The sequence below is a fragment of the Bos javanicus genome, chromosome X (genome assembly GCF_032452875.1).
Source record: "Bos javanicus breed banteng chromosome X, ARS-OSU_banteng_1.0, whole genome shotgun sequence".
In the NCBI taxonomy this organism is placed as follows: Eukaryota; Metazoa; Chordata; class Mammalia; order Artiodactyla; family Bovidae; genus Bos; species Bos javanicus.
In genome coordinates this window covers 29342907-29357947 of record NC_083897.1, presented here as the reverse complement: position 1 = coordinate 29357947, position 15041 = coordinate 29342907, and the positions used below count along the sequence as shown (strand labels likewise).

The 15041-nt window shown below is 47.4% G+C and overlaps 1 protein-coding gene across 3 annotated transcripts; it reads right to left on the bottom strand.

Moving 5' to 3' along the window:
- Window positions 1–1140: 1140 nt before the first annotated feature.
- SLITRK2 (SLIT and NTRK like family member 2) lies at window positions 1141–13129 on the bottom strand. 3 transcript variants are annotated; one of them, XM_061408633.1, is made up of 4 exons: window positions 13037–13129; window positions 9171–9224; window positions 8880–9063; window positions 1141–8641 (listed from the first exon to the last, which is right to left on the bottom strand). In XM_061408633.1, exon 4 carries the CDS (start codon window positions 8596–8598, stop codon window positions 6064–6066), a length of 2535 nt encoding a protein of 844 aa, XP_061264617.1. In that variant the 5' UTR covers window positions 8599–8641; window positions 8880–9063; window positions 9171–9224; window positions 13037–13129; the 3' UTR covers window positions 1141–6063. The 3 variants fall into 3 exon arrangements, with proteins under 3 accessions (XP_061264617.1, XP_061264618.1, XP_061264619.1); XM_061408634.1 differs by lacking the exon at window positions 13037–13129 and having other exon boundaries at window positions 8870–9063; window positions 9171–9454; XM_061408635.1 differs by lacking the exon at window positions 13037–13129 and having other exon boundaries at window positions 1141–8629; window positions 9171–9454.
- Window positions 13130–15041: the final 1912 nt, after the last annotated feature.

Below are 15041 nucleotides of genomic sequence, written 5' to 3'. Positions count from 1 at the left end.
GCCTCCATTCAGTAATGACAACATCTATTTTGATGGTCTTTTCCTAGGATCAACAGGCACATATGACTTGCTGTCTGATATGACATGTGTTCAGAATGGGGGGCTGTATATCCCTTTCATTCCCATTCCATTTCAACTTATCTTTCTTGTGGCTCAGCTGGTAAAGAATCCACCTGCAATGTGGGAGAGCTGCATTCAATCCCTGGGTTGGGAAGATCCCCTGGAGAAGGAAAAGGCTACCCAATCCAGTATTCTGGCCTGGAGAATTCCATGGACTATATAGTCCATGGGGTTACAAAGAGTCAGACACGACTGAGCAGCTTTCACTTGGATGAGATAATTTCGTGTACTAAGCACCAACTCTCATTCTTCATTAAAACACTCTAGAATCAGACTATTCCAATTGTTTTCACAGACTTGTGAAGGCCATATGAATAATCTGAATATATGGTGAAGACAGTAAATTAATAATCTAAAGAGGGGATAATTAGTTGCAAATCCTCTTGTTCATCACACAAATCTCAAGTCCTTTGTTGTACATTTGTGGATGGAGCATACCTGGCAGATATATTCTGATGTCCAACCAATGCAAATACCAAATAACTCACTTTGCTATAGTATTACCATGATTACAGCAACAAATGCATCTCTCTCTCACTCGTTTTGACTCTAGTCTCTGCGAATACAGTATAACATCTTCTTTAATGAATTCATAATTTCTATTTCTTGGATTTGCATGCCAATCTTTCTCATTTTATAGATATAAAAGTATTAAATCACCTATGGTATTAGACAGAATTTTGTAATGAAAAACAGTTGGCTGTTGTGTGGGTTGGTGTGTGTGGTGAAGGCAGTGTGAAATCAGACTTTCAATTCCTAGAGAGATCTCAATTTTAATTGTTTTATTGTTCTTTCTACTTTTAATTTTTTAAGGCTGATACCAATGGGTATTCATAGAAAAGTATTAGTATGTTTTTAAAAGGACATTTACCCTTAATATGTAAATTCTAATCATACAAAGAAGACCTTAATTTGTAAATATTTGAACAGTATAGACCAAGGCAAAGAGAATGGTTCCAGCAATACTTTGTCATCAACTCTTCTCAAGAGTCTAAAGAATTTTTCTAACTAATTCAAATGTTCATTTTTTGTGAATATTTATTAATTGAAAGCTAACTGTAGCATAAAAAATAATTTTATATAAAGTTTATCCAATAAAACACAGTATCATTTGATCACATTTTCAGTATTTCATTTTCCCTATTAACAGCCCAAAATATGGCACTCATTTTTTTGAAACAATGTCACTATTTGGCACAGAAGTCTATTTACACGAGAGTGCATTTCATTTTCCATTTATTCCAGTAATTTGAGAACAATTATTTGCAACTAAATCTAACAGTATTTGTACAAGTACTTTCAAGCTAAAATACTGCTAAAAAATTACAACACACATGCAGTTTAATATGTTTACATGATCACATATATTTATTATAAAACCTGTGACTCTAAGCACTTTATAGGATGTGAATACAGGAGTCACTCTACCGTCTAATGAATCATGGCCACATCTGACAGAGAAAATGCTGCGGAGCAGAAAAGTCCTGTGGTCAATGGAATTGAAATGGGTTGGCTACTCGGACTGTTCAGGAATGCTACTGCGCCCTCAGAGAATCGCTTGATAGCTCCAGTCACACAAAACTGCAGCGGATTTTCAAGTATAAGCCCTTAGCAACCAAGAAACTGGTAGCACAAGCAGCACTGGAAAAACACACTCTTATTATGCAGGTGGGCTGTGTTTTAAGCAAAGTTGATATTGAAACTCCAAACATACAAAAAAGATAAATTAGACAGATTATTTGTATTATAAAATGGTTTTCTGCCTTATAAAAAGATTGATTCACAAGTTTCCTCTAAATGGCAGCTCTCCTAATGCTTTTAAAATACAATTTAACTTACAAAACTTCAATTTATATGTGACTTTTTGCACAACCATTGTGGGAAGCAAAGTACACCTGTATACAGTACTTAATTTTCTCTCAGGATTTAGGTGTCTTATTGTCTTTGTAAAAGACACTTAAGCCAAATGTTATATTTTAAGCCACTGAAATAGAAAGTCAATACTGCCTTTAAAACATGGATATTCCAAAATTATAAGTATGTTTGTGATTTTTTGTATTTACAATTTGGGGATTCATCTTTATAATGTACATCTTTAGATAGCAGAAGTATATAGCTATTTTCAGGCCATAATATTGGACCCTATTCTGCAGAAATTTGTTTTTATTTTTGTGGGTGTTCTCCCTGTTTAACTGTGTAACTCTAAAATGATGTTAATGGTGGTTACACAGTAACTAGCACATGATGTGTCAGTGTTATATTTCATTGCACAAAATCATCTTCAAAAACTCAACTTCCTGCATTTCACTGCTGTCCCCACTGTTTTTTCAGGTGATGGTCATTCAGATAAGGTTCTCCTTTTTTTAGTACTAAGCTCTCTGCAGGGTGTGGGGGTGAGGGGGTGGACAGAGATCCTGACTACTGTATCTCTGCACCGTCTTAGCACACAGCACAAAGCCTGGCCCCTAGGAAGCAAACACTCAATTACTTAGTGAATGAATGAAGAAATGACTGGATTAGGAGAATTGTCTAGAAGACTTCCTTCAGTCTAGCTTCCAATCCAGTTATGTTTCTGAAATGTGTACAGCTAAAATGAATTTCCAGAGTCTGAGAAATCACAGAATGTCCCTCTTTTTCATTAGACCCTTTTTGTAAAATCCATAGAATATTGAGCCCTTGATGAAATGAAAATATTTAGAAAAATTAAATCACCTTAGAGGCCAGAGGATAAAGCAGAGGAAACTGAAGGGTCATTTCCTTACTCACCAACTGCTGGAGGGAAGTAACAAGGCACACAGGTTGACCAAAGTCCAGAAGCAAATTAGACTTTTGGCAATTGTGTCCAGACTGAGAAGTGGTGCTTTTGAGAGTTTTGATACAAACTTAGACACAGGTATATTCAGAAACAGCAGAAGGAACTAATTAAGAGCTAGAATCAGAGGGAATTACCATTTGCCAGATATACAGATCTGTTTCAGGCAGGGCCAGGGGAGATCACATTCTGCTGGCTGGAACCATTTCGCTGTGCTTGTGCTCATACCCATTACAAGCTGCATGTGAAATAAAAGTGAAATAGCAAAATCCAGCTGTAGGAGATAAAAATAAAAATCCTAAAATAAAATATGTTTTAAAGCACTTGAATGGATAAAGCAAAACAATACAATCAGTGGGGATGCTAATAAGTTAAAAAACAAAGTGTTTGTGATTGCATTAAAAAAATAAAGCTTCACAGTATATGGTGTTTTATGCCTTTAAATGAAATAGTCTGGACCACATTCAAACAATTTCATCTTAAAACCTAAAACAAAATAAAGTACACATCTAAGAAGCATGAGAATTTAAAATTAAACCATAGTTATTAAGCAAAAGAGTTTATGAATCTGAGTTCTTCCAGGAGGCCGCTTTAAAATCATGTAACTAAATGAATAGTAAGCAATCTCTGCTTAAAATGAATGAATTAGTTTTTCTATAGAGACTAGTATTTTACAGGAATGATTTTATTTTCAGGAGAATACGAACATTGAAGTGGAATCACCACATCAGTGGTTCTAGGCATACAGTTTAAACCAAAAAACTCTCTTAATAGAAGATGGATATTAATTTGCCTTCATAATCATTCCCTCAAATACCTGCCTCAGTGTTCTGTATTTATCGTTGCACCAAATGAGAGCAGACCTGACAGTCCTTTTGTAATTCTTATATATATAAGAGGAGATGGTTTCCGGGAGCTATCTCCAAGTTCAACTGGCATATCACTCTTGCTCCTCTTCTATGAAATGTAAAATCTCTGGACATTAACCTTCCTGTAGATCATTTCAGCCCACCGTTTTAAACTTCAATCTAATGGATTTAAATAAGAATTATGATCTCTAATCAAAGAATGAACACGTAAGCTTGTCATTGTAGATGTTCAGAGATTTTAGGGTATTAAAGGCATTTACTTTCCTGAATGCCCTTTACATTTATATATACACAATTACCTTCTATTGTTAAAAAAACGATTTTGCACCAGTAGCTATTAATCCAAATAATTTGGATTTAAGTAATTTCTAATTGAAAGCCTATCACATGAATTGTTTATAGTGACAGACAATAAACTATTAGTCATTTTAAAGCTTTAAAAGTAAGTCATCAGGATCCACTTCAATCTCCACATGATAATAAAGGATTATTATGTGCAGTAACCTATTTATGAAAAGGAAACAGTGTGCTTCTTTCAGATGCCATCAATTGCTTTAATAAGGAACTGAAAAGCTGGACTACTTTATATGCAGATCACCACCCCAGTTGCATAAGGATTTACAATAGACAAAACAAAACTATTTTTTGTTGTAAAGAAGGGCTGTTTGTTTAAATCACACAATAATATTTGCATCTAAAAATTATTTACAGGCTAATAAGGCTTCATAAATGTTATGTAGACTTGGTTAGTTCAAATCATTTTAATTCTAACACCAAAACGAAAAGCTTGGTCAAGCCAAGGAAAAATTCAAGCAACACTTGCCTCAAGAAGGCAGGGGAAGAAAAGATGGCTACTTTCTCCATTTAGGCATTTATTAATTGCGTTGGAGACACACAGGGTACATCATTTGATAGCTCCCTGTTAACGCTTCCATAAACTCAAGAGGAAAACACTGCTTTCTCTGAAAATGGGAAAATTGAGATGGATTCTGAGTCTAACCTTTAATCCTAAAAGAAATAGCAAGTAATATATAGATTTGTCTCTGTTGCCTTGAATTTGCAGAGAACTTACTTGGGACGTTTAAATCTCACCTTTGAAGTCTTCCTTCAAGGCATTTAATGGCTCGTATGTCTTTATTAAATGAGGTGTGTGGCGGCCTCTACTGGTGTGTGTTTATAGAAAATGTTTCAATAGGCAGAAAAAATATTAATTTCAATTAAAAAGTTAGAAATACAGACTCTTTCATTTAAATATAAAAATATCTAATTTAATGCAGGAAAAATATATTACAAGTTGTGTAATGTACTCTTTAATTAGGAAAATAATCTAAAACACTGACCATGTTAGTGTAAAATAATGATTTATGGAAGGGCATTAATTGTTCAATTCACTCTTATATTGGGTTAAATATATTTTATTAATGAATTACTAATCCCAACTGAGGTGGTTTATTACCTCTAGTCCACTGTTAAATCCCCTTAGTTGACTTAAATAAAATCATTTAGAACAAACCCAAAGGAAAGGAAACATTTTACAGTTAAATCTATAAAGTCCTAGAACTAGAATCATTTGATGACAAGCTGGTTTCTATAACTCAAGCAAACTGTACGTTGACTTAATATAGCTGACATTTCAATCTATTTTACAGTGTTTTTAATTTCAAAAATACAACACATTAAAATATGTTCAATTTATCAAAGCTAAAAGCAACATTTAAGTAATGTACTTAAAGTGCAAAGGCACTTTAACATGAAGAAGTGATGCCCAGTGGCTATGCTTGGTAACTGAAGTTCGAAATACCATATATCGTTATTTACAAAAGAATTTATAGTCTCAAAAGATCTTTGGAGATCTTCTACAAAATACACTAAATATCCATTTTCATTTTAAAAGTTTGCTTACTGTTTCTTCATTCACTATAATCTCCTCTTCCCATTCCCACACTGGAAAAATAAAAGAAGAAAAAGGAAACACAACCATAAAGTATAAGAAAAAATGCACTGTAGAAACATTCATGTTCAATGATGATTCCTAAGGAGAGAAGTGGGGGGAAGGTGGGGGAGGGAGGAGAGCAAGAGAGAAATAATTTAAAGGAAAACTTGAAAAAGCAGTATCATTGCTTCACCCCATCCCCCAAACATCTTCAAAGTCCCCCACTGAGGCTGAGAAACGGAGAACAGACACACACAAAAGCAAACGCCCAGCCTCCAAGAGTTTGGAGCAGCATCCTTTGATGCCAGAGGGTTGTCAATGATTTCCTTTCACAGCTGACTGATTGCAGTTTGTTTTTCCAGAACTTCGAGGTAGTCTGGTTCTGATTGCGGCTTAGCTTGCAGTAAAGGGTGGTCTGCTTTGGACTGCCCCACAAAGCATTTCCTGGGAGTTCCATATAAAACGGTTTTATTGATTCTGTCTTGGTTTTGGCGTCGAGATTCATAGGAAGGGGTGAACTGCCTTTTAGGTAAGGTACAAAAGTTATAGTGGACAAGTCCCGCACTGGGCAGCTCCTTGACCCGCTCAGCGATATTCTGATACAGCAGCTCGGGCTCTCTCGGGGCCTGCTTTTCCAGAAGCTCTGTGGCACTGATAGTGTAAGCAAGTGTGGCTGGCTCTTCTTTCTTCTCCTCCAGGTTGCTGTAACTGAATTCTTGCAGGTTTCGGTAATAGGCCACCGGGTCTCCTTCCTTCTGCATGTAGATGGGGTTTTGGCACATCTGGCCCACAGGTGGAGGGATGTAGTTATAGACGTGGCCGTCTGCTTTATCCTGGGTCTCAGTGTTGTAAGAGCCGTACTGTAACTGGAAGGAACTTACATCTAAGTTGTTAGCACTCCTGGGAACACTGGGTACCCGCTTCCGGCGTTTCAGGACAAAGACAAATAAGCCAGCGCCGAAACAGACAGATAAGATAAAGACAACCAGCAATCCTAAAATCAAGACGGAAAGCGGAACTTCAGTGTGCAGTTCAGGGTAGGAACTGGGAGACACACTGAGCGAGCGAGGTGTGTCTGTGTTGTGATTCATTGACAAAACGGTTCCGTCTGACAAGTTCGGACCATCTGGACAGATTGCCTCCCTCCCCAGAAACTTCAGGATCTCCCCGGCGTGTTTCGCAGGAGATTCACAGGTCACCTCGTTGATGATGACAGGGGAATTGGCATGCTCTGTCCAATCCTTCAGTCCCATGATGTCACAGGTGCAGTCCCAGGGGTTCTCTTGGAGATCAATCTGGATAAAAGCCGGAAGCTGATCTAGAACTCCTTTCACTGGCAAGTGAGAAAAATGGTTGTTTCTCAGATTCAGCCTGGTGAGGGCCGTGCCCCCAAATATGTTATCAGGCAGGGACCGTAGCAGGTTGTTATTCAGAAACAGCAGCTGTAGGTTAATCAAAGCATCAAAGGTCAGCGGCTTAATTTCCTTAATGACATTATATTCTAAATAGAGATACTGCAAGCTCTGCAGCCCATCAAACATAGCCGGAAACAGCACTTCAAGGTAATTGCCATTTAGATAAAGTCTGCGTAAACTGGTCAGGTTTGTGAAGGCACCTTCCTGAATGACTGCAATCCTATTGTTGCCTAGATGCAGCAAATCCAAAGAACTGTATTCTAAGAGGTCATTCTTATAGACCATTTGAAGATAGTTCCCTGTCAGGTAGAGTTTCTTTGGACTGGTGGGTTTGGGCTGCAGGTCGGAGATGTTGGTGAACTTCCGTTCTTGGCAGTTGACGTTCAGCCCATTGTCGGAGCTCTGAGAGGTGCAGACACAGCTGCTGGGGCAGGTGAGGGGCACTGGGGACTTGGTCTGGTACACCATGATGGGGCCAAAGCTCTGCCTGTCCTTCGACACTGTGACCCGGGGGGTGGGACGGTTTCTCATTTTGGGTGGCCGGCTGGCTTTTGGAGCCCGGGTCGGGTTGAGAGCAGGATTCAGGGTAGGTGACAGCCTCGGGATGTGTGTGTCGGTGTGGCCACCCCTCTGAGCCGAGTCACCAGTACTTTTTCTGGGGCAGAGGTCTTGCCTGGTCAGCTGGGTGACATCTTTACCGTGCAAGCGGAAAGGGGTTTCACAGACAATCTCCCCCACGAAAACGGTGATGGTGTCCAGCCAAGCCTTGAGTGGAAGTAAGTCGCATGTGCAGTTCCAGGGGTTTTCCTCCAGCTGGATCTCCATGATGCCCCCGATGTGCTCGAGGACCCCCGCGAAAGGCATCAGTTTCAGCCGGTTCCCTCGCAGGTCTAGGTGGGTCAGCAGGACGAAGCGGAACACATTGCTGGGCAGCGACAGAAGGAGGTTGTCATTCAGGATGAGCACTTTGAGCTTGTTCAGCTTGCTGAAGGCCCCCGCCTCGATGGCGCTGATGTAATTGTAGTCAGCCTGCAGATACTCCAGGCTCTCTAGGCCCAGGAAGGTGTCCTCCCTCAGCACCTCGAGCTTGTTGTTGTTGAGGTGCAGCCTCTTCAGGGTCTTCAGCCCACTGAACGCCCCTGTACGGATCTCCTGCAGCCCGTTGTTGCCCAGGTGGAGAGTCACAGCGTTGGAGTAGTTGACGAACTCGTTGGGGTACAGTCTGGTCAGGAGGTTGCCATTGAGGAAGAGCTGATAGATTCGGTACTGGGGGGGCTGGAGCAGGCTGACTGTTGTAAATCCTTTGTTTTCGCAGTTAATATTCAGGACGTTCTCCTTCTCTTCACACAGGCAGCGGATCTTGCAAATGTCTTTGGCAGTTTTGCGACTCTCCGTCTCTAAGATCCCGGCCACGGTTAACACGCTGAGGAACCAGACGCCGCTCAGCATCTTTAGGCGCCGTCGGGGTCAGCTCAGGTACCTACAGGCAAACCTTGGGCGGGGGGCAAGAGAGAGCGGGAGGCGGGGGAGAAAGAAACACGGAGGCCCGATTAAAATGGCAAAGCGAGGGGGCGGCGTGGGAGGGAGGAAGACGGCGGGAAGTGGGCAGCGAGGCAGAATGAAATCACTGCGTTTTTTTTTTTTCCCCCAGCGGTTTCTGCTCTCCTCCCCACTCCCGGCCCACCCACCCACCGACCCACCCACGCGTCCCGGCACCCACATGCTTGCACCTGATTTCCCAGCGGGTCGCAGCCAGCCACGAAGTCATTAGTAACCGAGTTGTCCTACTAAATCCAGCCCATCGCCTCCTCCTCCGCCCCTGGGGGATATCTTGAAGCTATCTCGGGCGGCTTGACCGTCCTGGGCTCGCAGCAGAAATTGCTCTACTTTTTTGTTGTTGTTTTGTTTTTTTAACTGCGCAAAAAGGGGGTGGGAAAATCAGGGGACTGGCGGCGGGGGGAAGGGAGAGGGTGGACGAGCAAAGACAGCGCGGGGTGCTGGGGCGGGGGTCTGTTACTCACGCATCAGGAGAAGACGGGACCCCTCTCCTCTGCAGTCCGCCGGTAGTTTAGCATCTTCAGAAAGAGAGGAAGAGCAAGGTAAAAGGGGACGCCGCTGCTTCCGGAGGGATGCTGTTTTCTGCTGGTTGATTTAATTTTGCTGGGGGGTGGGGAGGTGGGGGTGCGCACGAATTCGGAATCTGGCAGGCGACAGGAGAGGCCGAGGACGCTCCGAGCGGCGGGCAGCTGAGTCTCCGGGGACCCCGGGGGGTGCGACTGCGCACGGAGCTGGCGAAGCCGGCCGGCCCGGTCGGCTGGCGGCGGCGACGGCCGAGCCTGGGCGCTCACTTCCAGTCCCGCGGCAGTGGCAGCAGTGCGCCTGGCAGTTTGAATTTGAGAGGCTTTGCGGGTTCCCCGGGACAGGGCTGGGGTGACGTCACGGGGGAGGGGGCAGGCCGGGGAGCGAGGGCGCGCGGCGGGGGAGGGAGGGGCAGACGCTTCCCTTTCCCAGCGAGTGGCTTCGCCAAGCTCGAATCCCGGCTGCGTCAGTTGCTTCTGAACTCCTCCACCTCCAGCCCGGCGGGCGGCGGGTGGCTGGCGGAGCTCCTGGAGAGGGGGTTCTCCAGGAGCGGCCCCACTATGGGGCTGGCACCGCCGGGACGCCTCGGGCCCTTCCGAGTGGTTTCTTCCACCTGCCCCTCCCTCCTGGCCCTTCCACTGGGACTTGGGGTTGGGGGGCGGGGATGTTGGTGTCTCATTACAGATTCTGGAGCAGGGGTCCCATCTTCCGTGTGTGTGAAATCTTCCGTGTGTGTGTGTGTGTGCCTCTTTGCTACAGGACTCTGTGTGTGTGTGTGTCAAATCTTCCGAGTGTGTCCCATCTTCCGTGTGTGTGTGTGTGTGTGTGTGTGTGTGTGTGTGTGTGTGTGTGTGTGTGCGCGCGCGCGCGCGCGTGCCCGCGCTCGCGCGCCTCTTTGCTACAGAACTGAGCCCGCCTGCCAGCCTCCTAGCTGAGATGCTCTTGGTGCGGAGAGCGGGCTGTGTGTGCACCAGTGAGCCTGTGTGGGAGGACGAGGAGTTCTCCCGGGGGTTCTATGCTTTGCATTCAGAGCTTTGTTTCAGTGCGCAGAAAATTACTTTCTGGGTGGTGACTGGCCAGATATTTGCCTGGATTCTGACAGCCAGCCCAACAACATTAGCCTATAGACTGAGATAAACAACAACAAAACCCTTCTCCCCCTGAGGTTTATACTTAGCTAGATAATGAGGTTTAAACGTGTACTCTTAGCCTGAAGGAAGGAGAGGTGGGTGTCAGACAGGCACGGCCAGGCTGCGCCTTAGCTGGGAGTCCAGTCCACAAGGGTGCAGAGCCCTCCAGGCTGCAGGAGCCAGGGACCCAGGGGGACAGAAACCGCCGATGCAGGAAGACTTGCTTCTGAGAAAGAAAAGGGATGACCAGAGTCCTGGCCTGAGACTCGGGAGACCTGGCCTCTGGTTCAGTTCTGTAGCCAGGTGTGTCACTTTGTTTCTGGATCTTCCCGTTCCCACTGGCACAAGGGGGTGGACTATTCGGCCCCTCCCAGGTCTGCTAATCAATTGCATTCGGATAACCTTTCCTCAGGATTATTATTGGCCAGGTGTTGGCTTTTTGCCTTCAGTATCTCTGTTTTCCCCTAATTATCTTAAGATCCCCTTTTAAGGCAACTTTTAAGTTGCACAGTTGGAGTCCATTTGCAAAATGGGAATGTCTGCCCATGGCCCAGAAGGGCCAGGGACTGCCTCTGGTGGGAATGGGGGAGATGAGGCAGCAAAAGTAATGGATGGAAGAGAATGGGAAGAGTTGACCGAGCTATGTGCCAGTCCAGACAGACACTTCAGCGATTCTTCCCTGCCTCCTGGGCCCTGCCTGCCACAGTCCACACAGGGTCCCATGGCTGGGTGAAGGGTGGCAGAGAGGTTCTGGCAGAGGTCATCAGCCTTCAGAGAACAAAAAGCCTCCTACCTCTCCCCTCCTCCTTTCCTGTGAAGCTGATGTCCTAGAATTGTCCCACCCAGACAAGTTTTTCCCTCCCCAAGAAGGGCTTTCTAGTTTATAAACAGCTTTCAAGCAACCTGTGGCTTTGGCCAGTCTCCTCCACAATTGGTAGCAGGCCTTCGCCTTTCCCCTCCTTTTCTTTTGGGGAAGAGCCCATCCCCATCCAGTAATGGCTTCACCTTGGGCAACACTGTTTCCTTCTGGGCCCTCAAATTTCCTTCTTCTCTGCTAAAGGGCAACAGTAGAGGAACTACCCCAGAGCTGGAGGGCATAGCCTCCCACCCACCCTGGCAACTACATCATTGCCAGTGGAATGGTGCAGTGCCAGCACGATTAAACTGCCTTCCAGAGCAGAGGGGCATTTGTTTCTACATATTTCCAAATGTTAAATATATAGAGTTCCTAGAGAGAGATGGTTTATTCTGTCATTCATATAACAAACATTTATTAATTAGGTTAATATTTCACTGAAGTGGAAGCCAACATGAGAGCTGGACAATACCTTTGCAATCAGATTCATTTTCTAGATGAGGACATTTCCTCAACCAGGGGAAGTGCTGACTTGCTTAAGTTCAAGAATCTATAAAATTAGAAACAGAACCCAGGGATTCTGAGTCCCAGGCCAGCAGTTCTCCAAAAAACTCACTCCTGCTTACCGTGAATTGGTGGTGGTGGTGGTGGTGATTTACTGAAATGTGTTCTCAAAAACAAAAATTTTGAAAGTGAAATACCAAATATGAGTTTTAGTTTCCAAAGATCGTAATTTCCTGCAGGAGACGGATGACTCTGTCAATACAGTTTTAGGACAGCATCTACTAGGAATTAGGGCGGGGGGTCGTCAATGGATGACGGAGGCGGTTGAAGTCCTCGACATCACGGGGCGAGGGAGACGACGCGGTAGGCTGCCTAGGGGAGCGGCACTGGGGACCCCTCGGGGGCCGCAGCGGTCCCCTCCCGTGGTTGGCTTCAGACGCGGGTCGGTGGACCCTCCCACCACTGCCGCATCTCCCGCCGGTCCCCGGGCTGCTGCAGCAGCTTCCCCAAACACAGTGACGGGGAACAAATCAGCCTCCACGCCAGAAAGCACTTTAAGGAAGTTTCCTTCAGCCCCGCGAGTCGGGAAGCGCCGCCGCGGCTCCCCGCCGGGGACAGCGGCTCCCGGGGCGGCGGAAAGGGGCCAAGTGAACGCGGAGCACGCGGGAGGCAGAGGCGGACGCTAAAATCGGGCAAACGCTCCCTGTCCCCGCGGGGGCGATGGAGGGAGAAACTGGGACTCCGCCGCCTCGGTCTCCCTCGCATCTTCCCAAATGAAGCGGGACTCGGGTCTTCGGGGCCGCCGGCGGCAAGTGCGAGCGTGCGCGCAGCCCTCCTCCTCTCCGGCCGCCAGGGGCTTCACGGAGCCCGGCCGGCCCGGGGAGGAGGCTTCCGCCGCCCGCCAGCCAGCAGCCTTTGGCCCCCGCTCCGCCTCCCGCGGCCCAGCCTTTCTCGAGAGCTCTTCTCGGGACCCAGGAACCCGGCGAGTCCCCCGAGGCCAGGCCCCCCGACCGCTCACGCAGCCCTCTCCTGCTCTCGCGTCTCCATCGCCGCGACGGCCGCTCGCGCCGCGCCGCCCCCTTCCCGGGCCGGGTCGCTGCGTCCTCCGCCCGAACGGTGGCCGCGCGACGCCCGGAGCCGGACCACGCCCGCCCGCGCGGACGGACGGTCCCGGGGCCGGGCAGCCGGAGCGGGGACGGCCGGCCACCCGCGCGCGGTCCCCGGCGGATCGCGCCGTCTTTCCCTGCCCGTTCCCTCTGCCGGGGGAGCCGGCTGGCCGGCCGCGTCGCCGCGGCGTCCCCGAATGCTCAGAACTTACCCGGCGAACGCGCCGCCCGGAGCTTCCCCCGGAGGCGCCCCCGGCATCCGCGAGCTGGGGAGGCGCGGGAGGCGGCGCGGCCTCAGCCCGGCGCGGCCCGGGAGCAAAGGCTCGGCGGAGAGCGCGGGCGGCGCCCCCAAGGGCAGGCAGATCCCCACTGGAGCCGCTCGCCGCCGGGCAGCGCTACCGGCAGGAAGGAGGGAGGGAACCGGGAGGGAGGCGGGGAGGAGGCGGGAGGGGGAGGAGGCAGGCGAGGTAGAGGGCGGGCCGGCGGACCCCCGCCCGCGCTTATCAATCACCCCGCAGATCAGGTGTCACTGCGCTACACCCGGATGGCAATGGACCGGCCCACAAAAGAGCCTGGCTCGGCTTCTCTGACCTGTGCCGCGGAGCGCAGCTCCCGCCTCCCGGCGGCCCCTCTCGCCTGGAAATCTGCCCAGCCCCTGCAGCTTTCACCGGGGGCTGCGGCGCGGACACGGTCAAGTGACATCAGGATGGCACGGGGTCCGGACCGTAGGCGAGGGGACACTGAGACCTCAGGGTGGAAGTTATGGACAACTGAAAGCGGCCAGCTCTTCGAGCCGGCACCGTCCAGGACGGCTGCCCCCTTAACTAGTGAGCGCCCGGGGCTCGCCGTTCGCGAGCAGATGTGTAAGGACCCCTGACGAGGCAGTCAACACGGCATTTCCATATAACGTGGAGCCGGGCGACACCAGCGTGCGCCAGAGCCAGCCTTTCGCCACGGCCCAATCCCTGGTTCCGTTTGATTCTTTTCATTCTTCACGAGGTTGCCTGGATCGACTGGAGCGGACTCGGGGCCACCCGCCTTTCTGCTTTCTCCTTTCTTTCCTCTCTGATTAGTAGTCCAGGTGGTTGTGTTTTGATCACGGGAAGATGCTATAAGCGAGGGTCATGGTAGCCCCAGAAGGAAATGCGCAAAAGCCCAGAGCGTCGCGGTTCCTTCCACACCCGTTTTCCCTGGGTCTCCGGGAGAAAGTTGCAGTTGTATTCATTGAAGACGGGAGCAGGTAGTAGATGGCGTTGGCACCGAGACTTTCTCCCCTCAGTCCTGGAGCAGAGCAGCCGTAAGGAGAGTCATTACTGTCCCCTATCCTTTTCATTCCCTCTCTACAGGGTCTGTAAAACCCCAGTTCTTCAGAAATCCACTCACTTGGTGGCAGAGAAGGAGAGCTGAGGGGAGGAGACAGACGCAACAGAGCAAAAACTAGCTCTGGGCTAATGAATCTGCACTGCAATTTGTCTGTTTCAAGGTTATTTCCTGCACGTTTAAACCACTTTCTCCTGGCACAAACTTCCACTTCATTCTTGTCCTTACCCTGGGGAATCTTTTGTGCTTCTTTCTTCTCTTCTAGGCTTTCTTTTCTTAATGGTTTTCTAAGCAGACCACTCTGGGCCTCTTTAATAGAAAATTACTGATAATCTTATGCACGTAGGCAGACTTTATTTTAGTAATAGTCCAGAGAATTTTCTCATATGTCTCTGAGGTTGTAAGGAGCATTACTGTTCCTTTTATTGACTTCAGTCCTGAGAAAGCCTTTTTGATATTCCCCTGCCATTCAGGCAAGCAGTTTCAGAATAATAGAGTTCTCACATATGCACATGGGCAGGCTATTTACAGTTACATAGTCAGAAACATTGCTTTTCTTTAATATCCTTTTTCGTGTAAAACCTGTTCACTATGACTATAGCAGCAGCCTGAACTCATTATATTATTACTGAGAACATTTAATACTGTTTCTTCATCTGTCTTTACCTCATTTCGGATGGTGTCATCTTTTTGTGTAGTCATTTAATGGGGGCTATAAACAACTACAAGGCACAGAGCTGAGGGGCTATTCAAAGGCAGAAATAATGACACATTCATGCTGAAAAAAAAAAAAGACACAGTTTACTGAGAAGAGTGGTGTATCCCTCGCTATAGGGGACACACACAAAAGCCATAACATATACAGATGAGATGAGGAACATGCTATTTTATTTTGGT